This window comes from Cervus elaphus, chromosome 5 (genome assembly GCF_910594005.1).
Source record: "Cervus elaphus chromosome 5, mCerEla1.1, whole genome shotgun sequence".
NCBI lineage: Eukaryota > Metazoa > Chordata > Mammalia > Artiodactyla > Cervidae > Cervus > Cervus elaphus.
This window is the reverse complement of record NC_057819.1, coordinates 119,767,102-119,794,793: the sequence shown is the minus strand read 5'-3', so window position 1 is coordinate 119,794,793 and position 27,692 is coordinate 119,767,102. Positions and strand designations below refer to the sequence as shown.

The window sequence follows — 27,692 nt, the reverse complement described above, 5'->3', positions numbered from 1 at the left end:
AAACACCTGGAGTAACAGGCAAATTTGGCCTTGGAGTACGGAACGAAGCAGGGCAAAGGCTAATAGAGTTTTGCCAAGAGAACGCACTGGTCATAGCAAACACCCTCTTCCAACAACACAAGAGAAGACTCTACATATGGACATCACCAGATGGTCAACACTGAAATCAGATTGATTATATTCTTTGCAGACAAAGATGGAGAAGCTCTATAGAGTCAGCAAAAACAAGACCAGGAGCTGACTGTGGCTCGGATCATGAACTCCTTATTGCCAAATTCAGACTTAAACTGAAGAAAGTAGGGATAACCACTAGACCATTCGTATGACCTAAATCAAATCCCTTATGACTATACAGTAGAAGTGAGAAACAGATTTAAGGGACTAGATCTGATAGACAGACAGCCTGATGAACTATGGATGGAGGCTTGTGACATTGTACAGGAGACAGGGATCAAGACCATCACCATGGAAAAGAAATGCAAAAAGGCAAAATGGTTCTCTGAGGAGGCCTTACAAATAGCTGTGAAAAGAAGAGAAGTGAAAAGCAAAGGAGAAAAGGAAAGATATTCCCATTTGAATGCAGAGTTCCAAAGAATAGCCAGGAGAGACAAGAAAGCCTTCCTCAGTGATCAGTGCAAAGAAATAGAGGAAAACAACAGAATGGGAAAGACTAGAGATCTCTTCAAGAAAATTAGAGATATCAAGGGAACATTTCAGGCTAGGATGGGTTTGATAAAGGACAGAAATGGTATGGACCTAACAGAAGCAGAAGGTATTCAGAAGAGGTGGCAAGAATACACAGAAGAACTGTACAAAAAAGATCTTCACGACCCAGATAATCACAATGGTGTGATCACTCACCTAAAGCCAGACATCCTGGAATGTGAAGTCAAGTGGGCCTTAGAAAGCATCACTACGAACAAAGCTAGTGGAAGTGATGGAATTCCAGTTGAGCTATTTCAAATCCTGAAAGATGATGCTGTGAAAGTGTTGCACTCAATATGCCAGCAAATTTGGAAAACTCAGCAGTGGCCACAGGACTGGAAAAGGTCAGTTTTCATTCCAATCCCTAAGAAAGGCAATCCCAAAGAATGCTCAAACTACCGCACAACTGCACTCATCTCACAGGCTAGTAAAGTAATGCTCAAAATTCTCCAAGCCATGCTTCAGCAATACGTGAACCGTGAACTTCCAGATGTTCAAGCTGGTTTTAGAAAAGGCAGAGGAACCAGAGACCAAATTGCCAATATCCGCTGGATCATCGAAAAAGCAAGAGAGTTCCAGAAAAACATCTATTTCTGCTTTATTGACTATGCCAAAGCCTTCGACTGTGTGAACCACAACAAACTGTGGAAAATTCTGAAAGAGATGGGAATACCAACCACCTGACCTGCCTCTTGAGAAACCTGTATGCAGATCAGGAAGCAACAGTTAGAAGTGGACATGGAACAACAGACTGGTTCCAAATAGGAAAAGGAGTACATCAAGGCTGTATATTGCCACCCTGCTTATTTAACTTACATGCAGAGTACATCATGAGAAACGCTGGGCTGGAAGAAGCACAAGCTGGAATCAAGATTGCCAGGAGAAATATCAATAACCTCAAATATGCAGATGACACCACCCTTATGGCAGAGAGTGAAGAAAAAGCCTCTTGATGAAAGTGAAAGAGGAGAGTGAAAAAGTTGGCTTAAAGCTTAACATTCAGAAAACTAAGATCATGGCATCTGGTCACATCACCTCATGGGAAATAGATGGGGAGACAGTGGAAACAGTGTCAGACTTAATTTTTTTGGGCTCCAAAATCACTGCAGATGGTGATTGCAGCCATGAAATTAAAAGACGCTTACTCCTTGGAAGGAAAGTTATGACCAACCTAGATAGCATATTAAGAAGCAGAGACATTACTTTGCCATCAAAGGTCCGTCTAGTCAAGGCTATGGTTTTTCCAGTGGTCATGTATGGATGTGAGAGTTGGACTGTGAAGAAAGCTGAGCGCTGAAAATTGATGCTTTTGAACTGTGATGTTGGAGAAGACTCTTGAGAGTCCCTTGGACTGCAAGGAAATCCAACCAGTCCATCCTAAAGGAGATCAGTCCTGGGTGTTCATTGGAAGGACTGATGCTGAAGGTGAAACTCCAGTACTTTGGCCACCTCATGCGAAGAATTGACTCATTGGAAAAGACCCTGATGCTGGGAAAGATTGAGGGCAGGAGGAGAAGGGGACGACAGAGGATGAGATGGCTGGATGGCATCGCCAACTCCATGGGCTTGAGTTTGAGTAAACTCAGGGAGTTGGTGATGGACAGGGAGGCCTGGAGTGCTGCGATTCATGGGGTCACAAAGAGTCGGACACGACTGAGCGACTGAACTGAATTGAGGTTCATCCATGCTGTAACATGTATCAGTACTTTGTTCTTTTATTGCTGAACAATATTCCATTATATGGATATATCACATTTTGTTTATCCATTTATCATCTGACAAACATTTGGGCTGTTTCCACTTTTTGGCTATTATGAATCATGCTACTGTGAACATTCATGTACAGGTTTTTGTACACGTGTTTTCAGTTCTCTTGGGTATATTTCCAGGAGCAGTACGGCTGAACATACTGCTGGGTCATATGTAAACTCTATATGTTTTAGCTTCTTGAGAGACTGCCAAACTGTTCTATTTTAGTTTTGTTATTTTTTACGGAAGTAATACATATTCACTACAGAAAATTTAGGAATAGCAGATAAACAGAATAATAATCTTACTCCCACTAGCCAGAGAGAAACACAATTCACTTTTTTCCTGAGTTTTGTCTGTACCAATAGATACTTATTTTTAAAACAAAAATCGTACTATAGATACTGTTTCATAACCTGCTTTTCTCGCTTTGCTTAGCAATTCCAAAGTTCTGAAAAAGTGGATTCTGTCAGACTCGCCAGCTTAACGGTTGCTTCAGTGGAAGGACTGATCCTTGGAGCGCCTCACTCCATCCTTTCTAATTATGTCACTCGACAGCAGAGGGCTGTTCACCATGCAAGGGGGTTCCTGGGTGGCTGAGTGCCCTTGGTGGGCAGACACTCACACAGACCTGCTGAGCTCTGGCTGAGCAATCACAGGACTCCCAGAGAAGAAGGAGAGAACAGAAGATCAACTGGCTTGATATGAGTCCAAGAAGAGATCTCGGGTCACAAACAGCTGGTTTCAGAACCAGAATCAAAACCCAATTCTTTTTTAAAAAAAAAAATATTGTAAATTAACTCATATATATAAAATCTAGAAAAATGGTACTGATGAACCTATTTGTAGGGCAGGAGTAGAGACACAGACATAGAGGATGGACTTGTGGACATGGGGGATGGGGAAGGGGAGGGTGGGATGGACTGGGAGAGGAGCACTGACATGTGCCCACTAGCATGTGTAAAACAGATAGCTAAGGGGAAGCTGCTGCTTGGCACAGAGACCTCAGCCTGCTGCTCTGTGATGACCTGGAGGGGTGGGATTGGGGATGAGACAGGAGGCTCAAGAGGGAGGAGACATATGTATACATATGGCTGATTCACACTGTTGTAAGCAGAAACTAGTGTAACACTGAAAAACAATTATACTCCCATTAAAAAGAATTGGTAATAAAGAAAAAAACTCCTAATTCTGACTCCAAATTCCACGTTTTTTTTGTATTATACTAGGTTGTTTCTCTATAGCATATCAGTATTAAATTTGAAATCTGGTCATCAGTTACATCACTGATGACGAGAACAGAGCAGACTTGGCTGACTGGCTAGGCTAGCTTCTTTCTCCTTCACCTCATAAAGGGAATCACCTATATGCTTCCCTTTAGAAATGGCATGATTGGCCAGAGAGAGACAGAAGAACTTCTGAGACACTCAGGTGTTTTCTAGACTAACAGACTTATCTGTTCAGGTCTAAGATTACTTAACATTTTGTCTCAAAAGGGGCTTTCACGAATCTGACCGATGCCAATTTATAATACAGGGTAAGTACGGACTCAACTTCAATGCTGAAGTTTCTGAGAAAAATGCTATTAAGATAACTTGTTCTCATGTTGACGTAATCTCTCATCATATTTTATTCTACTGAGAAAGCTTTGACATTTTGAAAAGTTATTTTAAAAAATTTCTAAAAATGTAATCAATTCACAAAAGCCTCAAGGGAAGAACAGACAAAATTAACCCAGCACCATATGGTAAAACAACTGTAGACACCAAGAACAGCCCAGAAATGATTTCTGTACCTCAGAATTTAAGGCTTTTGTCAGATCAATATGATAAAAGAAAGTCACAATCTCTATGTATCAACAATAAATTTAGGGCATATGAACAAGGAGGCGCTTTGGCCTGCGCTGTGGGACTCGGAGGTAATGAATACTTTCTGTGGCATTCATCTTCCTAAATAAATGTTTCTTTGTTTAGGAGATCAGCTGGCTTCCAAGAGATTTTCTAAAGCAGAAACCACTGAAATAATCTAAGGAGAAAGGACCACTGCAACTGTAGCTGAGCCAAGGGAAAAAAACTGAGCTAAACCATACATTTAGCAACAGATTCGGTTCTCTAAGCCCTGGTACCCAAGAAGTGGCTGTCCCAGGGCAGCAAGAGAGCAGGAAGATCATCCCATGCTTCTCAAAACATTCCCAAGTATACTGACATCTGGAATTTACTTTGAAATTTGTAAAAAAAAAATGATGTGTGGTTGAAGAGAAGGGCAGAATGGATAGATATGTGATAGAAATAAAAAAACATTAATGACATAATCAAGGCAAGTATATGAGTGTTTATTGTGAAACTGTCTTTTTTGGGGTATACTGAAAATTTTGCTAATAAAATGTTGAAAGAAAAAGCACCAAAAGGAAAAACATTCCAATAGAGTACACAAACACGAAAAGTTTTGGAAAGCAGTTTTTCTTTTCTTTTTAAGAAATGTAATAACCACTCAAGACTCAGATCTGTGTGTACATCTCTTCAATGCAAATTAGGCTTTCGACAGACAAATGAAAGCTCTCTAGGAAACGGTCTCTGTGAGACCATCAATATGAATAATCATGCATCTAGACTTACAGAGAAAACGGACCTTTCTTTAGCTAGAGCAAAGAGTAAACATTTAAAAAACAAACAAAAGTGCATTAGGGCTAATAGACCAGCTTGTCCCAACGCAAATATAAACAGCTGCAGCCAGAGGAAAAGGGGAAGGGGAAGTGGGGGCAAAAGAGCTCTAACTGGATTTAGACTAAAGCATATTTACTCATGGAAAACAACCATGAATCATCTGAAAAGAAGTCAGTCACAGGACTGGCAGAAGAAAGGGTCTGTGTCATACAGCCAAGGTCTGGTACAAACACGAGTAGGGTTGTGTTTCCTCACATTCTTCCACAATGGCTGTAAAGTCTAGCCTGGAAGCACCTCTGTTCCTCAGAACAAAAAGATAATTTCAGGCTTATTCTCAGGGTTTAGGCTGTGCATGCTATTCTCCATACAGCACAGGAAAAACACATGTGCTTCAGACAAAACCTGGTATCACATCAGCACCCAACATAAGTCAATAAACATGTTATATTTTTTCTAAAGTATGCTTATGAAACTAAGGCAGGGCTCATCTTCCTACTGAGTTTCTGGAAGGCTCACACTCCCCTTTATAAGAGTCAATCTGTTTAGGGTCTGTTGCTTATTTATGGCACTCAAGAAAAGGACTACAGTAGGCAGGTCCTCCTATCCAAGGAAATGGAGTTTTTGAAAAATGTAAAGCAAATTGAAACAGGTCCTAAAAAACAATCTAAAGATAACAGCTTGAGACATATTCATTTCAGATAACTTCTGCTTTAAAAAAAAACAAACAAACAGATTAAATAAAGCAGAGTCACTTTTGGGGTCAGCAGAAAAACCTATAGCAGAGTGGGTAAAACTGGACTTGGAGCCAGGCTGCTTCAGTTGGTATCCTGTCTTTGTTACTCACTAGCTGTGCAACCTTAGGAAAGTTACTTATCTTCTTGATCTCTCAGTTTTCCTAATCTTTAAATCAGGGATAATCATGACATCAGAGGATTAAAGCAAGTTACTACAAAAGTGTGCCTAGGACAGAGTCTGTTGGTTAACTGCGGTTGTGGGTACCTCTGTTCACACCATCAAGCCAAAAAAGAATCCAGTGTAACCTAATCACCTTCCTCCCACACACATTTATTTAAAACAAAACAATGAAAAGGATATTGAGAACATGTGGACTCTCCTAGACCCCTCACCCCTTTGAACTGCTGACTTATATCCCTTCATCCTTTCACCCCCCAACATTTAAAAAAAAAACTTTTATTGGAATATAACTGCTTTACAATGTTGTGTTAGTTTCTGCTGTAAAACACTGTGAATCAGCCATAACAATACATATATCCCCTCCCTTTCGAGTCTCCCTCCCACCCCACCCCCCATTCCACCCATCAAGGTCATCACCGAGCACCGAGCTGAGCTCCCTGTTCTATAGAGCAGTTTCCCACTAGCTATCTATTTCACACATGGTAGTGTTATCATGTATGTCAACCCTACTCTCTCAAATCATCCCTCCCTCTCCTTCCCACCCCGGTGTCCACAAATCCGCTCTCTACATCTACGCCTCTACTCTTGCCCTGCAAATAGGTTCATCAATACCATTTTTCTAGATTTCATATATATGCATTAACACATGATATCTATTTTTCTCTTTCTGACTTATTCACTCTGTGTAACAGGATCTAGGTTCATCCACATAAACTGACTCAATTTTATTCCTTTCTATGGCTGAGTACTATTCCATGGTATATACGTACTACTGAAAGAGCCACACTTGCTGTCTTCAGTTCCGAAACAGTAACTCATTCTAGTCTAGATTCCTCCCCCATTACTCTGTTGAACTGTTTTGTTAATGACACTAAAGACGTTCTAACTTTTAAGTCCAGTGAATTATTTTTAGTTTTTATGCTTAACCGCAGCTCAGTACTTAATACTTTTTAACAAATCCCCACTTTTTGAAATATATTCCCTTCTTGGGTTTGACACAGTAACCCTTTCTTCTAGTTCTTTTTGGGCCCTCTCTTCCTCTTCTTCAATGATTCTTCTCTTCTGCCTCTCTCTGAAATACTACCAATCTTAGGTTCTATATTTTATTGTTTTTTTCTTCTTCATGATCTTCCTGGGTAATCTCAAAGGAATAGACTAATGGCTTTTACAACTATCTAAGTGGTGATGGCTTATATTTCTCTTCCAGATCCCAGTTCTAAACTCCTGTATAGCATTTTCAGCAACTTATAAGAGTTATCTCTGTGGATTTCCAGTAGCTGTCTCAAACTTAAAATGTTTAGAACTAAAGTGTGATATCATTCACCTTAACCTATTCTTTATTTTCCATACGTCTCAGTGAATTAAATATTCCCATCTGTCTGGTCTCCCAAGATAGAAACCTGGGACTCATCAGGACTTCTTCTTTCTGGACCTTTATATCTGATTTGTCATAGGACCTAACAATGATTCTTGAGGAATTTCTTTCAGATATATTTCCTGTTTTCTTTTGCCATTCCACTGCTATTTACAGTGATATAACCTCTGGAGGAGCTTCCAAATCATTCTAAGCCTCAGTTTAATTATCTGTAAAATGGGAATAATAAGAATATCTATTTCATAAGGCTAAATAACAAAATTCACATTAATTTCTTAGTTCAGAACCTAATTAATCCTCAACTGAGTGACATATGGTTCAGATTCTCAACATCTCTTGCTTTTCACCATATACTTCAACAAGCTTTTTAAATGAATAACCTTACATCCCACACATCCTTCCTGTATTTGGCCATCAACTATATGTATCTGATAAAATCATGTCAGCACCTACACTTCTATCCTTGTATCTCATCAACTTAGTGAAATGAAGTCGCTCAATTGTGTCCGACTCTTTGCGACCCCGTGGACTGTATCCTACCAGGCTCCCCCGTCCATGGGATTGTCCAGGCAAGAATACTGGAGTGGGTTGCCATTTCCTTCTCCAGGGGATCTTCCCAACCCAGGGATCGGACCTGGGTCTCTCGCACTGCAGGCAGACGCTTTAACCTCTGAGCCACCAGGGAAGCCCATCTCATCAAGTTAACCCTACCACAATTACCCAACCTGGTAAGTCCTTACTAACTAGGGCAGCTCTTGTCATAGGGAATGTACATTCAATAATGTTTAATAAATGAATTCATGAATGAAAACGGTGAATATGAATTTTCCATTCTCAACCGCAGGGAAATGTTCACAGACTTGTCTTTAGTAGGACAGGAAGGCTACAAGAAGACAGTTATTAGGATGCAAACCCAGGTCTTTGAAAATCACTTGAACTGTACAATGATAACAAAAATAAATGAATCATCTGTTTTCCACCTTTCAGGGATAAATTCTTATTTAAAGTTTACTGTCATAAACAAGAGGGCGATTAAGTAACAAGACATTTGGGGAAGAAAAACTGTTATTTTCCAAGCTCTGTGCATATCACAGGCAAGGCCTGGATGCTGGCCAAGACACTGATAATCAAACAATCATATTCCCATAGGAAACTGGGAGAAGGAAGAAAATGTGCTTTAGAGTTAGTGTCCAAAGAGGATAGATTATATATATTTTTAAAGACTATTTTCCCTTTCTTTTTGAAAAGTTACTGAGAAGGCTGATGCCACCCACATCCATTTAGTAACTAATGTCTTGCTAATGTGACATGTGGGGTTTATTTTGTGTAAATAACAACTATATTTAAAATTCCTCATTATTATAGGTAAAATATGTATTTTAGCTTACATAAAACCCAATTCTAACCAATTCAAGACAGTCATTTTCTGATGAAAGATGGGTTGATGCTTTGGTTCATTTCATCTATAATTTTCATTTTAAAAATCTGGCATCCAATTTCTATTTCTGGCCAACATGAAGAAATGTGGACTAGATCTGCCCTCCCACCTAAAACCAAGATAAACAAACAAAGCTCTAGACAGAATATATGAAACAATGGTTTTTAAGACACTAGACATAGGCAATGAGTAATAATAATCCCTGAGAGATGGAAAACAAATGAGGTAAATGCTATGACCACTCACAACACTGACAGAGTTTTTAGACCACAATGCAGGGAGGGAGAATCCAGTCAGAGTCTGACAGACTCCCTTAGTTGAGCAGATAGAGCTGAGAATCCAGGGAGACTAAGGCAGTGACAATTCAAAGGACAAACAGCTATAAAGAAATAATTTTGGAGACCTGTGGAGTAACCCTTGAGTCATCAGCGGAGCAGTGACTGACACAAGTGTGAGGATTAAAGAGAGTACCTGCTGCTTACATAGGGCCAGGAATAGTGCCTGTTTCTTCCAGTCATAATGGAAAACCTCACAATGTACAGGACACTGGATATATCCAGGAAGACCTTGACCCAGTAGTACAGAATAATGACACCTGCAAATATTGTTCTGATTCTACTCCAATCTTACGGACAAGACCCCAAACTGATCATGCTATTTCCAAATAACTAAGGCACATTCCAGAAAAAAGTAGAAGAATACAAAAATATTCAACACCCAATAAGGTAAAATTCATAATGCTTGGCATCCAAGTGAAGATTAACAGGCATGCACAGAAGCAGGAAAATATGAACCATAATTAGGAGAAAAACCAATCAATTGAAACTGACCCAGAACTGACATAGATTTTAGAATAAGCAGAGAAAAGTATCAAAAACTATGATTATAACTATATTCAGCATGTTCAAAAGAGACAGAAGATACAAAAGACCCAAACTGCACTTCTAGAGAAAAAAAATCAGAAATGAATAAAACACCTACATGAGATTTGTGAGAAATCTGACATTACAAAAGATGAGTAACCTTAAAGACATAGTAAAAAAGCTATGCAAAATTAAATATACAGAGAGGGACTTCTCTGGTGGTCCGGTGATTAAGAATCTGCCTGCCAATGTAGGAGACATGAGTTTAATCCCTGGTTCAGGAGGATTCTACATGCTATGGAGCAATTAGGCCTTTGCATCACAACTAATGAGCCTGCATTCTAGAGCCTGTGAGCCGCAGCTACTGAGGCCTAAACACCTAGATCCTGTGTTCAACAATGGGAGGCCACTGCAAGAAGAAGCCTGTGCACCACAGTGAACAGCAACCCCGCTGGCCAAAACTAGAGAAAGCCTGCATGCAGCAACAAAGACCCAGTGCAACCAAAAACAAATAAATAAAATACACAGAGAAAACAGATAAAATTTTTCAAATTATTAAAAAAAATAAAAAAGCATCAATGAACAGTGAGACAACTTCAAGGGGTCAAATAATAAGTGTAATTAGAGTCTTGGAAGGTGGGGGACAAAAAATACATTTAAAGAAAAATGGTTATAAAATTTTCAAAATGACAAAAGCTATAAATTTCCTGATCAAGGAAACTCAATGAGATTCAAGTGAAGAAACATGAAGAAAATGACACCAAGGCAAATCATAGTCAAACTGCTCATACTAGTGATAAAGAAAAAAATCTTAAAAGCAGTCAGAGAATAAAAAGACACATTAAGTACGGAGGAAGAAACATAAGGATGATAGCAGATTTCTTGTCAAAAACAATGCAAATTAAAAGGTAGTAGACATAATGCTTTAATTTATGGAAAGAAAATAAAACACGTCAATCTAGAATTCTATACCATTGAAAATATCTTTCAAAAATAACAGTGAAATATCACTTTAAAATCAAAAAAATTAATAATTAGTCACCAGCAGATCCATAGTATAAGAAATATTAAAAGAAGTCCTTCAGGCAGAATAAATATGACACCAGATAGAAAAATACAAAGAAAGAAATGAAGAGCACTAGAAATGGGAACTATGTGGATTAACATATAAGATTTTTTAAAAACTCTAAAAGATAACTGACCTTTATATGTGTGGCGGGGGGATGGTTATAGCATTTAGATAAGTAAACTGTCTCACAATAACAACATACAGGCTGGGAAGAGAGAAATAAAATTATACTATGGCAAACAAAACAGTTACCATAACTGTTCATAGCTTGAGACTGCTACCCTTGAGAAAGCCTGCTTGCAAGGCTGGTCCTTACCTGAAGTTTGGGAATGTAGATTTCAAGAGGATTCCCATGATTCCCAGAACTAAAAAGAATGGCTCACTGTGCCTAATTTGTTTGTACAAACAATACTGTTTATGTTGAATGTTTCCTTTTCTTCTGGGAGTCTGGAATTTTGGTATGTTTTAGGCAAGGAGGTCTATATGACCAGAACCTAATAAAAATTTGGGGCACTGAATCTCTATTGAGCTCTCATGTTCACACATGTCATAACTCGCTGGAGAAACCACATGCATCCTGTGTGACTTTAGTGGGAGAGAATACTTTGAAGCTTCTGTCTGGTTTCCTCTGGACATGCATCTTTTCCCTTTGCTGATTTTGCTTTGTATCATCTTACTGTAATAAAGCATAACTATGGGAATGACTATATGCTGTGGACTGTGAGTCCTTCTAGTCAATCAGTGAATCTGGGGGGAGGGCACCCCAAACACAAGTATTATAATTGTCTTGAAAAATTAATCAAGAGAGACCATATTTTGGCTCATAAAAAATTGTGAATAAATTTAAAAGAATTCATGCTGTTCAAAGTATGGTCTTGACCAAAACACAACTAAATTAGGGATCAATAGCAGAAATATATCTGGAAATTCCTGAGAAATATCAATGAGTTGAAGAAAAAATCAAAAAGCAAACCAGTATTTTAAAAGTGAAAATACAAAATCTGTGAAATACAGCTAATGCATTACTAAATAAATTTATAGCATTAAAATGCCTATATTAGGATAGAAGAAAGGTCTATGTCAATGACCTCATCTTTTACCTCAGCAAATTAGAAAATAAAGAAAAAAACCCCCAAAGTAAGCAGAAGGAAACAATAAAAATTACAGTGGAAATAAAATAATAAACAGAAAAACAACAGAAAAAAATTAATGAAAATAAAAGATTACAATAAGCTTAATAAAACTGATAAGCCTGTAAGCACACTAATAAGGAAAGAGAGAAGACATACAATACCAGTAAGAATAGAACAAAAAATGATGGGCAACATGACTAAAGATTAAAAGGGTAAGGGGATACTATGAACAACTTTACACCAATAAATTTCAACAGGTTATATAAAAGACACGTTTCTTGAAAGACACAAGCTAATGAAACCCACTAAAAAAGAAACACATAGTCTGAATAATGTATATCTAATAAACTAACTGAATTGACAGCTAAAATTTCCCCATAATGAAAACTCCAGACCCTAATGGCTTCATGAACAAATTCTACCAATAATTTAAGGAAGAAATAATATCTATTTTACACAAACTCTTTATAAACCTAAAAAGGAGAGAATACTTTCTCATTACTATGATATTAAAGCCAAACAAAGATATTGCAAGAAAACGATAAACCAATATATCTCATGAACACAGATGCAAAAAACATATACAAAATTATAGTAAATTGAGGCCAATATTAAAAAAAATACATCATGATCATGTGGATTTTACACTTGGAGTTCAAAGTTGGCTTAACATTTGAAAAATCAATGTACTTTATTACATTAACAAAGTAAAAAAGATACCTTATATGATTATTTCCACATATATACAGAAAAACCATTTGACAAAATCCAACACAAAATTCTTGATTTAAAAAAATAATCAAACAACTCTTAGCAAACTAACAAAAGTAGGGGAACAACTTCAATCCAATGAAGTGCATCTACTGAAAACCTAGAGTGAAAAACTGAATGTTGTCTCCCAAAGATCAGAATAAGGCAAGGATTTCTGCTCTCTCTGCTTCTATTCAACCTTGTACTAGTTCTAGTCAGAGTAACAAGGCAAGAAAAAGAAAAAGGAAGAAATAAAACTATCTTTATTTGCAAACAATATTATTATCTATGTAGAAAAGCCTACAGAGTCTATAAAAAAGCCACGAAAAATAACAAGTGAGTTTAGCAAGGTTTCAGGATACAGGAACAATATACAAAAATAAAAAATTAATAGTACTTTTTATATAATTGTTCGTTAGCAATGGACAATTAGAAATCAGAACAAAAGCAATACTATTTTTAATAGCATAATACAAAATACTGAAAGATAAATATAACAAAATATTTTCAACATCTGTACAACGAGAAAACATTTCTGAAAGAAGTTAAGGAAGATCTAAATGAATAGAGAGACATACTATGTTCATGGACTGGAACATTCAACAATGATAAAAAGTCAGTTTTCCCCAAATTGATCTACAGATCCAATGCAATCCCTGTCAAAATTCCTGCAGGCTTTTTGGGTAGAAATTTACAAGTTTCATATGGAAATACATAGAACCTAGAAAAGCCCTGAAAATAAATAGTAACAGTGAAGGGTTAACAATCCCAATTTTAAGCTTTATTATAAAGTTATAGTAATCAAGAAGATGTGGTATTAACATCAAAATAGACAAAGATGAATAGAACAGAAGTAGCCTAGAAACAGATCTATACATATATGGATGACTGATTTTTGACAGTACAAAGGTGCAAAAGGAATTCAGTAGAACAGTCTCTGCAACAAAGGATGTTAGAACAAATAGAAATCTATATGCTAAAAAGAAAAACCAAAAACTCTGATATATACAATGCACCACATATAAAATTAACTCAAAATCAATCAATCACCTAAGCATAAAACTTAAAACTGTAAAATGTCTAGAAGAAAATATAGGAGAAAGTATTTGTGACTTCTGGTTTGCCAAAGAAATCTTAGATACACGCCAGAACAATCCATCAAAGACAAAAATTCATAAGCTCAACTTCTAAAAACTTCTGTTTCAAAAGATACTGTTAAGAGAATGAAAAAACAAGCCATAAACTGGGAAAACATATTTGTAAAGTGGTGGTGGTTGGTTTAGTTGCTAAGTCCGTGTCCGACTCTTGTGACCCCATGGTCTGTAGCCTGCCAGGCTGCTCTGTCCATGGGGTTCTCCAGGCAAGAATACGGAGTGGGTTGCCTTCTCCAGGCATTTCCTTCTCCAAGGGATCTTCTTGACGCAGGGATTGAACCCAGGTCTCCTGCACTGCAGGCAGATTCTTTACTCACTGAGCACATCTGATAAAGGACTAGCATCCAAATTTCATAACAAACTCTCAAAACTCACTAATAAGAAAAGAAACCACCCAATACAAAAGCAGACTAGATATCTGAATAGACACTTCACTAAAAAAGATATTTGATGGCCAATAATCATATGAGATGATTAACAATAAGCACAATATTGTACAGCAGATCCCTAGAACCTTTTTATCTTGCATGTCTCAAACTTCACATCCCCACTGAAAAGCAGCTCCCCATCTCCCATTCCCCGCAGGCCCTGGTCACCACCATCCGGCAATCAAGCGTTTATACACAACTGTTTCCCATCCCCAACACCCCAGTGCACTGCACTATGTACAGTAAGCTACTGTATTGCTATTATTATAGTAAAGATTTTTATATTATATTGTCTCTGACATAAGATAGCACGGTGGTTAAGAGCACAGGCTCCAGAGTCTACCAGACATGAAATGAATCCTCGCACTGCCAATGACTAGACATTGTAACTCTAAGCAAGTTAGAAACCTCCCAAAGTCCCAGTTTCTTTACTACTACCACTTGCATCAGAGTTATGAGGATTAAACAACATGTTTAAAACTCTTAGCATTGTGTCTGTAAAGAATAAGAACCCCAATAAATGTAAGCTATCACTTGTTATCTGTTTAAAAGTTTCCTATTCTCAGCATTTGTCTCAAGTGTTTTGGGAAGTCTATTGTATTCTATTAATGTGAGGATAAAAAAGGTAAAAGGCTTATTTTACTCTGGGAAATAATATTTTGAGTCTTTAAATAACCTGAATATTAAATTTCAGCTTTCAGACATTGGTCTTAGAACATTTGTTGAGAAAAACTTTGGAGTCATTACTGAGTGGAATTTTCAGGAAGGAAACAATGATCTTTGAAAAACAGTAAAAGAAATAGGGAAAATCCAACTCTCCCTAATGTTGCCAATTTTTACATGTTTCCTCACATTTAATACCTCAAAATGTAGGAAAACTATAAAAACAGTAAAGATTTTAAAATGTGAAACATCTGATAAAAAGTATATAACTATATCAACATTGTTTTTTGTTATTAGATTGTTGGTCTTGAAGGTGAGATTTTTACTTGGAAATCAGAATTGGCTAATTACTTGAAATTTAAGATTAAACATTTTTAGACTGAACACTCAGTGATGAAATAGCTATGAACCTACAAAGGAAATTCTCCAATGCTATATTTTATTAGTATCTGGGGAAGTTATTCCATAAAAAATATCTGATTACATACTGCAAGGTTGGAACACTTAAGATCATTTTACTGAATCAAAAATGTTTTACAAAGTGTTACCTAAATAAATTTCCTGGCATTATGGTAACTTTAATAAGATTTAGTCACCTTTGGAGAAAATAAATAGAAAGATTAACTGGGAAGCTATTCTTTAAATCTAATTTAGATCAAAACATAAAAACGGCTTAATGGTTATTTTTCTTTATTGCACTTAAGGTGTTTAAAAACATTTTCAGTGATTTATTTCTGCAGAATTGACGATCACGATTGGAATTCCTTTCATGTTACCCCACAGCCTTTCTTCAGTAGTGTGTTACTTAATGCAAGAGGCTGATCTATGCCTGATAAAAGACTAAATGGTTTATAGACTCTTCTCTCTCAAAGGTTAATTCTCTCTTTTCAGGTCTGTCTTGGGGAACTTTGGTGTATATTAGCCACTGTTCAGGCTTTCAAATTTTAAGATAAAACTTACCAACTAAAGTTGGTTTACATAAAAACCAGACCTGTGGGCCTGTCTGTAGCTACTTTAACAAGTAGTGATCCATTTTAAAAAATTACAATTTGACTACTCCAAAAAGTACAAATCCGTTTCTAGAAGACATTCAAAGACATCCAGTTTGAGCACTGCATTTTCAAATTTTAGGGTACTATGCAAAAGAGCTGGCTAGGGGTGAGAGCATCAATTCATACACCAAAATCTACAACCTACTCGAATATTTATATATAGGCAGTTATGTGCATGCAACTGTATTGCTGGATTTTCAACTTACCTAAAAAGAAAGAAATTTAATCTTGTAAAAATAAAACAATGTACAATGAGACAGAAAACACTGATGGAAATATCCCCTTGTAAATGTGAGAGCAAGCCAGGCAATGATGAAGATGACTAAGCAACCTCAGGGATGTGTGACTCAGTGGTTTAATGCAAGCTGATTAGCTTCATGACATACATCTTAGTCATCTTTAGAAAGGAGTCATTGTTTTGGAAAAGGAAGGGACTCACAAATGGCAAGAAGCCCTGATTGTATTTGATAAAAATTCAATTATTTGCTTTGACAAAGCCAAGTTAACAGTGGCAGGGTCAATTTCACATCAGTTCTGCCAGTGAGTCAAGACTATCACTTGCATATATGCCCCCCAACCTAGTATCTATTAAAGCTGCTATTACCTAAATCCAATGCTTGTATATGGCCATTTATGTAATGGGATTTAGTAAAAGTCCTAAGGAAACCAACACATATTGAGAAATGAAATTTTAATAAGGAACATATAATCTCTTTAAGCAGAACAGCGTGATTATGATTTCATATCAGGCAGGTTCCAGCATCTTATCATTAATAATCTGTTATTAATTTACCCCAAGTAGCTACCACTATTCAAAGTCATTATGCTATGGTATGCTCTGTGTATTTTAATGCCCCTGGTTCTATTTATATATCCCGTCATAAGATTTACAACATTTATGCATAAAAACCAACACCCTCTTCTTTCCTTTTACTGGACAGCAAACTTAGTTTCTGTCTTTCTCTGGGTAAAAAGAGATTCCATTAGGATGGTCAGAAAGAGTGAGAAGTTTCAGGTCTAGCATGAAACTCCACATTTACACAGTGTGATTAAATTAAAAGTGGACCCTCAAAACAATTTTTAAGACTTGAGTTAAACACTTGAAGGTTTCAAATTAGTATCTCTTTAGGACATTCAGGCTTTGGGACCCGAAAGGCACTTGCAGTAGGTCAGTCAGCTGCATACTCTGCACTGGGACACAATCTACTGTAACTCTTTTGTCATTAGAGTTCAAGCTCTAGGATGGTTGCCAGCTAGGAAACTACTAACTTGCTAAACTAAGACTCTGACCAGTGCACTCATGTGACCTCCTTCTCATTGTTGGGCTGGGTCTCTGGAAACATAAATTTTGCTAGAACAGTTGTTCAAAACAGCTGTCATGAGAGGTGAAGGAAAAAAAAGGTTCTTTTTTTTTTTTTTTTACTACTGAAGCAAATGTTAATACTAATGCCCAACTTGAAGATCCAAACTATAGCTTGTGGATTATCCCAGCAACTTTTGCTTCAAGCAGTCAAAAGACTATTATTATGTTCAAACAACTGCAGTTATTATTAAGGTAACTGCTTAAATGAACTATGCCTCTACTATTAAACTATGTCCATGAATAACTTCTAACCAACTCACAAACTACACTTTTCCATATTTCTGCAAACAGGCTGTTGTGATCCTTAAAGGCATAAAACTAATTGTGAATTACAACGGTATCCTCTAAATTCGTTTTTCTTAAAGTGTGATCTTGGAACCCCTGGGGCTTTCTAAGACGCTTTTAGGGGTCCACAAAGGCAAGACTATTTTCATAAGAGGTTATTTGCCTTTTCCCACTCTCATTCTCTCACAAGGGTAGGGTGGAATTTTTCAGAGCTTACATGATGTTAACACATAATGGGTCTACTATTAAAAAAAAAAGATAGCAGGTATTTCTCAGTTTTAATCTCTAATGTGGTAAATATCAATTGATATAACTCACATAACACAAACTTTGTAGGGTCCTCAATAATTTAAGGGTGTAAAGAGTTCCTGGGACCAAAAAGTTTGCGAATCACTGCTCTAAACAAACTAGTATGGGACTGCCTGTATGAAGTGTCCAATGCTTGCCACCTCTTCATATATTCAAGGGATTTTATTTCAGATAATCTCTATACTTGAAATCTGTCCATAAATTTAATACCTACTGGATATCCTACATTGTACATGACCATTAACTACCTTCTGTGAAGATTCAGGTTCATTTAAAACCAGAACTGTGATTTAAAAACTATCTAACAGGACTTGTTTGAGTTACACTTTAAAATATAGAAAGATGTATCTCTAATGTAGAAAGATATATCTTAATGTGCATTAAAGAAGGTTTTCAATCACTTTATTATTTTTTTGGGGTAAAGCTGCTTTACTTCAATCATAACCAGAGTTAGGGAAAGATATAAAACTGAAATACAACTGCAATTTGTATGTTCCTTTAAATGAAATCAGAAAATATGACGTGACATGTTTTTTTAAAATTATGCCAGGAAAACAATATGATTCTGTTTCTATAACAAAATGTAATGCTTTAGATATAACAACCACAAATTATAAAGGCTTGCCAAACAGGTCTACAGAAACACAAGGAAGTCTGTTCCTGTTTGCTTTCCTTTCTTGTTAATGTCTAAGCTATGGAGTTCATTTGTAAATAGTAATCAAGATAACATGTTTTTGAGGGAAGGCTATTGTCTAGGGCCTCAAAGTTCTAAATTAACATAAACTAATTTTAGAAGACAAAATACTTCTTAGTAAACACTCATCTCATGGATTAATGCACTCATCCGGATGGCATGTTCCAACCTTTGACTGCTAAAATGCGAAAGAAAAGACAACTTTAAGGAACTGAAACACTAATATCATAATACCGTAGCATCTTCATCAATGGATGTCTCGCTGATCCTGTCAACTACACCAACTGTCTCGCTGTATCTCACTGTGTACACTGTTCACGGAGCCCAGGGTAGGCAAGGTGGGAGCAGGGAAGCTGGAAGAAAACTCAAGGAATCCTAGGAACTGCAGACACGTTTCTTCTGTCCTGAGTGGCACAGCAGCTGGAGTGGCAGACAGTGCTGTATCCTCTCCTCTTGGGGCTGACCCAGCGGACACAGCCTTAATGCAGCCTCACCACCAGAATGCAGTCACAGAGACTTTTTCAGGTGGAGCTTATATTTGCTTACAGAACATAAGTAGCCTGTGGTCAAGCGAGTACCTTGTGATGTGCATGTGCGGTGCTATAAGTGATCTTAGCTGTTACATAATCATCATTTACAAAATGTGGGGTGAAAGCGAGAGGGTGTGGGGCGAGGGAGGCTGACCACGCCATCTTGGCTGATTTGCTCTTTCCCTACAGTGGACAAACTCCATCTTTAAGTATGAATGTAAACAATAAGTTGAAACCCTATCTGCAAGGGACAGGATATTCGTTTTGTGAGGAATGCATTATTCAGGTGGAGAGCTTCCTAAAGACTTAGGTATGTTTTGGAAAAAATCTTTGGATTCACTTTAGGCTGAAGCTCAGTGAAATGGAAAAGATTTTCATTGTATTCTTTACACAGCTGATATCTATGTATAAACATCAAACTCACCAGGGTGTATTTGTCAAAGATCTTACTAAATCTTTAGATACTAAAAGCAGACATGTGCCATCAAGTATCAGTGGAGCCCAACATGCTGCTGCTAAGTCACTTCAGTCGTGTCCGACTCTGTGCGACCCCAGAGACGGCAGTCCACCAGGCTCCCCCGTCCCTGGGATTCTCCAGGCAAGAACACTGGAGTGGGTTGCCATGTCCTTCTCCAATGCATGAAAGTGAAAAGTGAAAGTGAAGTCGCTCAGTCATGTCCGACTCTTAGTGACCCCGTGGACTGCAGCCTACCAGGCTCCTCCGTCCAGGGGATTTTCCAGGAAAGAGTACTGGAGTGAGGTGCCAAGGCCTTCTCCAGCCCAACATGAAGAGGTCTCAAAAACACACAGCTGAACCATCTGTAAACCAGATAGCTAGTGGGAAGCTGCCGTATAGCACAGAGAACTCAGCTCAGTGCTCCTGATGACCTAGAGGAGTGGGATGGGGGGCGGGGAAGGCAGTGGGGAGGCTCGAGAGGGACGGTGTGTATGCATATGTACAGCTGACGTACTTTGTTTTACAGCAGAAACTAACACAACGTTGTAAAACAATTATCCTCCAATTAAAAACATTTTTAAAGTACACTACCAAAAAATACACAGCTGTATTATACAAAAAATACACAACATCATTAATTTTGTTTTTGATGTAGTGTCAAATCCATTATTTAATGACTAGCAAAGCAGAAAATATTATCAATAATATCAGTATGTTTTTCAGAATGTGATGCAAGGTTATGCCAATGTGGCAGATTTTCAATCAAATCTGAAGGTCTAGATAAGATTAACAGTTGTAGCCAATCTTCTTTATTATAGCCATGCATTTCGGCCTTGGCACAAATAATTTATTTGCTCTTTGACTATCAGGCTTTGGACATAATCTACCAGCATTAAAATAGTACTTGACATAATTCCACTTTCCGGGATAAGCAACTAGTATGTGGCTAACTGAAGAAATGATGAAAAGCAAGACAGACAGGATTGGTAACTAAAACCATGTTGATGACAGGTATGGTAACTATAGCAACACAACCAATTACTTTATGCTTATAGTTGCCCAGCCATCAATGAAAAACCATCAGTATAATGACTTCCAGAACGGACAGCAGGCATATGTTTTTTGAGTCCCTTCTTGTGTGAACTATGCATATGGTGCTACACAGATTACAGCAGGGTATGGGACGGGGTGAGGAGAACAGAGCAAAGATGAAGACAGTCTGAAGATAAAATAAGGTGCACCTGATGTAGTAGAGCTATGGATTACTAGATACGAGAAAAAGCGAGACCATTTGTTAAGACTATCACAGATTGGTTCATTTGTGTAAACAAGAGGCACAAGCAGAGATACCAATAACAGGCTTCTCAACTAGACTGTGGTTTTAACAAAATGAAAGTCTTCAAAAGGATCAGGTGCCTGACTGCAGAGGCACAAAGAGCATAAAGAAACAGATATCTGAGCGGGAAAGGATAAATTGTTTACATGCTGCCAGAATAGGACTAGAGGCACTAAAATTCTAAGAAAATAAAAGCATTTTATTTAACTAGAAATGGCCACTAGACTGTAAATGAGATGCATTCTTTAATCAAACACATAATTATCAGCATCAAGTTCACCTGAAATAGAGTGAGGGCTGAAATTGATCAATAATTACTTCTAAAATCCAAGACCTTAGAGACTTTCCCCCATCAACACCAGCCCTTTCCACTTGTTTTCTTTCAGAATTTCAAGGAATCAATGCTTCCAACTGTTGGTAATCCCACTGCCTTTCTAGGATGAGTACAACGTATGTGTTCCTCTTTCTCTCTAGATATAGCAGAAGTGAACTGGTGACATGCCCACATCTTAAGGGAGGCTTACATAAGTGTGAAAATTGGAACTAAAGGAACTTTTTGCCTACCGCGCATTTCCATTTTCCCCTGGGTACCCCCATGCAATGCCCTTCTGTGGTTCTAACCTCTTAAATCCTGTTGTGTGCGAGCACCGGCCATGCTCTGTCTTGGCATTCGAAGAGAAGTTCTCAAAGGTGTATGTCTCTGTTCATCCAGGTAAGCGAGGTCCTCCAAGTGGGCAGAGCTTGTGGCTGATAAGACAGAAGAGCTTAGTCAGAAGACAGAAGTTTAGAAAACTTTCAGTTAGTCTGTATCTCCAAACTTTGGAATGAGAGCAGACACTTTACCGAGAATTTGCTTAACTCAAAGTCCCCAACAATGTCTGAAACATGGGCCAGAGAAACATGTCAAGAGTTGTCCGAAGTTCCTTTTTCACTATCAAATGCCTTAGTTTATGAAAAATACTTGCAACAGGCTGGCAAACACATTACCTGACAGCACAGATGATTAGTGTTTGCTTCTTTTGGGTCACAAACACCATCAGTGGAGAAATCTGTTCCAAATTATATTAAGTTGTAAAAGGATCATGAAACTCTATCTTTGACATTTTCCCTTCATGGTAAAGAATGAAATACAAAAACACTGAAAATAATTTTTACGTGTGTATACGTATGTATATAACAGAAAGGTGGACACCTGGGACAATGAACAGAGAATTGCACATGCTGGGCTGGCCAAAAATGTTCATTCAGGTTTTTATCCCCCCAATAGGATGTTATGGAAATGTTAGCATTTAGGGAACTGCCAATGTTCCTGAATTCCAAAAAACATTTGTTGCTCTCTGAAGATAATCAAGTGATAATGGTGTCCCACTGCATCTGTAAATCTTTTAACCTCTAACCTAGCCACAAAAGAGAAAAAATGGTAGAAGAGAGTGGGAATGTATTGCCACTGCTATACACTGAGAGCTGTTGGGTCCACTCACAATGAAGAGAAAAGTGAAGAAATGAAGAATCAGGAAGTTAAAAAAAAAAAAAAAAGAATCAGGAAGTGCTGAAGACAAAAAAGTTTTTAACAACAAAAAAAACTTCTGTCAGAAAATGGTTGTTGAGGACTTCCCTGGTGGTCCAGTGGTTAAGAATTTGCCTGCCAATGCAGGGGACGCGGGTTCACTCCCTGGTCTGGGAAGATCCCACATTCCATGGAGCAACTAAGTCCGTGTACCACAACTATTGAGCCTGTGCTCTAGAGCCTGGGAGCTGCAACTGAAGCCTTTGTGCCCCAGAGTTCATGCTGAGCAACAAGAGAAGCCCCCGCTCATCACAGCCCACGTAGCAGCAAAGACCCAGCACAGCCTAAATAAATAAAATTGTAAAAAACATATGTTTTAAAAAACTGTTAATTCAGTCTGTTGCCAACTATGTAGGGTGCGCTGAGGGTTAGTTCAGTAATTCCACGACAATGATTTACTGAGAGCCTTCTACGTGCCAGGTTTTGTTCTCACTGGCTTTGTTGCCAGTCTACCTCTGTGACTGTTTTATGTAGAGTGGGTGAGAGGAAGCACACTGAGATCCCTCTCGACCGCTGAGTTCCAATGAAGCATTGTTCACATCCCCAAGCAAGGTTAGGACACAAACAATAATAAAGTGGGTTATGAAAAGTGGCACAGAGAAAGCTACAAAGTGTTCCATGAGCTGAAAAAAAGAAAAGATGGGGAAAATCAAAGAGAGGGAGAGGAAGAGAGAAAAGAATGCAAAAATAAGTGCAAGAGACATTTATCCCCTTCACTCTTCAATTACTGCAACTGTTTTATTTACCTGGATCTACTAGAAACTCAGACAAAAGGAATTTATCTAAATTACACATATAGTTTTTAAAAAGAAATAAAAGTCTCTGAAAGTCAGCCCAAGGAACTTGAATCAAAAGGGAAGACAAATGCTACATTACATACCAGAGGGAGGAAGAGGATATCAGAAGAATAAAAAATAATCTTGATTTATGCATTCTGAAAACCAAACTATCCAGAATAGATAACTATCTAATCTCTTATTTAAAAATACCATGGACAATGACACCACCCCGACTGGGGTACTAACACACTAAAATGATCTGACATGTTTTAATAAAAAGAGAGTGTATATTTCATTGATAGTAGGCAGAATGATAATAGAAACAAAGAACATGAAGTATAGCAAAAAGTTTTGTTAAAAACATAAAATCTCTTCTTTTTATACATTATATCCATCTATGAATCTTTTAAACTACAGGAGATCTATACATGGAGTACAGATTCAAACTAAGTAACAGTTACATAATCCATTTTAATTACTTTGTATTAAAAAAAATATTTTGGCATAGCTTTCGTTTTACATGTTCAATTTCTTAAATTAAGTGATGAGTTACTGGCAGCTTTTGTAAAATATAAATGTTTAGTGGGAACTTAAGTTTTATTAAACTAAGCCTTACCTCAGTAATTCCTAGAAAATAAATATCAGTTGTTCTATTGTTTTTTTCTCACAAAACAAAAAATGAGCACATTTTTCAATTCAGACAGAAGACATTAGAAGAAAAAGAAAAAATACTGTAATCACTGAACTGAATAACAGTTCATTCCTTTACAAGTCCAAATACTTACAAGCAAACTGAACTAAGGAAAAGAAGAGATATTCAATATTAGGCACAATAGCTCTCAAGTCCTGATTCAGGGCTGAGATCTGAAACCAATGGGAAACTTGTTTTAATATGGACTGCAACTAAGTTATGGTTACCCAAATCTATTAAGGAAATCAGTCCTGAATATTCACTGGAAGGACTGATGTTGAAGCTGAAACTCTAATACTTTGGCCACCTCATCCGAACAGCTGACTCATTTGAAAAGACTCTGATGGTGGGAAAGATTGAAGGCAGGAGGAGAAGAGAATGACAGAGGATGAGATGGTTGGATGGCATCACCGACTCGATGGACATGAGTTTGAATAAACTCTGGGAGTTGGTGACGGACAGAGAGGCCTGGCGTGCTGCAGTCCATGGGGTTGCAAAGAGTTGGACACAACTGAGAGACTGAACTGAATTGACTGAAGTCTATTAAAACATTCAATGCTTTTCTTATTTTAGCAATTAATATCTTTTTTTTTTTTTTTTTTGCTGGCTTCTGAATCCATCACTATTTGATCAAATAATCCAAAATAATTTCTTTACTTTTTTCCTTACTAAATTATTCTCCTTAGTCTTATTTTGTTTCCTTCTGCTAAATCATCTTCAAAATTCTTATCCTTCAAATACAGTATTTAGAGGCATGTGAGACAAATATTGGGAAGATCAGCCAGGAGACTGTGTGCTGGTGGCCTTTGTTTCACCAACTGTACAGACCTGTATTCTTCAGCACAGTCACATGAATCTTTTCCATTTGCAAGCCACTTTCTGAGAAAAAGTCTCTGTCATACATTGTCAAATATCTCACTTACCATCAGAACTTGCTCAGGCTACCCTTTTTCTGCTTCCTTGACAGCTGCCTTAGTCAGAATTAACTGCTTCTCCCTTTCAGCAATCACATACATATATGGCTAATTAGAACTTGTGTTATTCAGCTTATTGTTTACATGTCTGTCTTCTCTTACTAGATTATAGTGAGTTCCTGAGGATAAAAAGGCAATGTCTGATTCATCTTTGATAACTCCATTCCTAAATTCAGAGCCCTGAAAAAATGCTCCATACAGAACTAAATTCCAGGCTAGTCCTACTCAGATTTAGAGATCTGTCTGGCTCTGTCCTCACCTCCCTCACTGTTCTGCTTAATGTTGAGCAGACATCACCATGCTAACATGCTTGGCTCCAATGACGTTCATACTATCTTCCTTCAGATACTGCTGACCTTTTACTTTTTTCTAGAACACATATCATTTTCTATTGTACTATATAAATTACTTGTTTATGTTTATTTTACTTTCCCTGGTGAGAATGCAAGTTCCATGAAGGTGAGAGTCTTTGTTTTGTTTATTGATAATTCTCAAGCACTTTGAAGAGTGCCCGGCATATATAAGTGCTAGTCTAACGACTAAATGACTGTGTTTAACAGACACATTTGTGTTTTGGCTATATTTAAACAATCAATGAATAACAAATTTGGCTTTGTCTCCCTGGGTTATCTGAAAGCTAAGGATGAAAGAGGTTGGCAGCAACAGTATCTTGCACATCATCATTCTAAATGAACACTGGTGATAGATCTATGGGGACATACATATTCCCACTTCATAGTGCCACTTTTACTGTGAAATTGTCCTGGCGATTTCTTTAGAGATAATTTTGTCAAATTAAATTAGTACTATAATATGTAATGAACAAATACAGATACAAATATAAGATAATTAGTTTTTTTTTGTTTTTAACTGAAGGGATAATTGCTTTACAATGTTGTGTTGGTTTCTGCTGCCTAACAGTGTGAATCAGTTATAAGTATACATGTTCCCTCCCTCTCCAGCCTCCCTCAAACCCCCTCCTCCCACCACCCCATCCCCCCAGGTTGGCATAGGGCATGGAGCTAAGCTCCCGTGTTATACAGCAGCTTCCCATTAGCTATCTATATTACACGCGGTAGTGTATATATGTCGGTGCTTAAAAAAAAAGATAATTAGCTGAAGTGAATTGACAAAAGAAGAAAACCAAATCAATAATAAAAAATTTTATGTGCAAAGAAAATGCTTTTAAAAAGTAAGCCCATAAAACTATGTCACTAAAAGGCAGGCCTTGTTTTCAGAGAAGGAAGAGGGAAGTGGAAAAGGGAGCATATTTTTTCCTGGGATTTCATCAGATTGGAACAGCTGACTCACTGACAGAACAATTAACTGACATACTTCTTGAATTTAACACACAAGTGGGCAGGAAAAAAATCCAGCAGACAACATTTGGTACAAGACATTCCAGAGGCAACTCTCTATTATAGAGTTTGGAATCAGTTTAAATCGTTTCTTCTTATATCAGTTGCCACTTACACAAACGGACTTTAGTAGCATAACTGCCGTTCTGGCTGACCTTAGCAGGGAGCCTGGAACGATACTTTATGTTTGCTACAGCCTGGGCAAGACGCCACTCTGCTGTCCCAGCACCACTGATTCATAAAGCCAACATTCTGACTGTGGAAAAGCCCATTTCTGATTTCTTTCTTTTTGTAAAAATCTTTATTAGAGTTTCTGATTGAAAACGAAAGTGTTAGTCACTCAGTTGTGTCCGACTCTGCGACCCCATGAACTGCAGCCTGCCAGACTCCTCTCTCCATGGAATTCTCCAGGTATGAATACTGGAGTGGGTAACCATTCTTTTCTCGAGGGGGTCTTCCCGACCCAGGGATTGAACCCTGATCTCCTGTGTTGCAGGTGGATTCTCTATCATCTGAGCCACCAGTTTCTGACTGGATTCATTTAAATTCCCCAGATTCCCATTTTGCATTTACCTGATTTTTAAGATCCTTTCCTTAGGAAAATGTGCAGCTCCGAACATTAAGATGTTGATGGTGAGAGTTTATATTTTAACTGACTTCTGTTGTTGGATGTTTCCATGATACTCTTTTATTTTCACACAAAGCACTGAGGACAGCTGTTGTAAGTGAACATTTCCTGCTTTCCATATCCCTCCAATTCATTGCCAATCTCATTTTAAGACATCAAGGATGACCACAGACAGCCTACTCTGATAATTTCTGCCAGGCAACCACAAATCCACGAGAGTTCTTTACCCCCTTCCAACATAACAGGCTTAAAAATAAATGTTAATAGCAATTTACATTTTGAAAACAATAAAAGACAGTTTTTATTTTTTCCTATTTTAGAATTTTAAAGTTGCATAAATATCTAAATTTATATTCAGAAAACAAGAGTTGCTCCAGGAAAATCCCAAGCCTTAATGCTAGACTGTCAAAACTCACCTTTTATCACTTCATTATTCAAGTTAAAAGTTTTGTTTTCATTAAATAGTACTATCAATAGTATTATCTTCATATGTGGCATATGAAACTTTCAATTGGTACATTAACTTTAGACTTTACTTGTTTAAGAATCTTTATGTTTCTATAGCTAAGTCTAACTGACCAATATATTTATTTAATCAGACCTATTTTAGTAATTAATAAAAAGGACATGATTGCTCAAAAAATTTTATTACCTATATTTCTTCAATTTATGTTGTAGTGAGTTGAAAATCTCCAAAATTATTTTTTTTTAAATCACCATAAACATTAAAATTTTTTTTATTGTGTCATCAAGGACATTCTTAA

The 27,692-nt window shown here is 37.4% G+C and overlaps 1 protein-coding gene across 5 annotated transcripts in view; it reads right to left on the bottom strand.

The window, feature by feature from the left end:
• The window catches only part of TANC2 (tetratricopeptide repeat, ankyrin repeat and coiled-coil containing 2), a 371,488-nt gene that overhangs the window by 96,960 nt on the left and 246,836 nt on the right, over positions 1-27,692 (bottom strand). For all 5 annotated transcript variants that reach the window (XM_043904966.1, XM_043904965.1, XM_043904967.1 and 2 more), the window contains one exon: positions 21,553-21,678. In XM_043904966.1, coding sequence (XP_043760901.1) covers positions 21,553-21,678 — 126 coding nt within the window. The remainder of the gene's footprint in view (positions 1-21,552; positions 21,679-27,692) is intronic.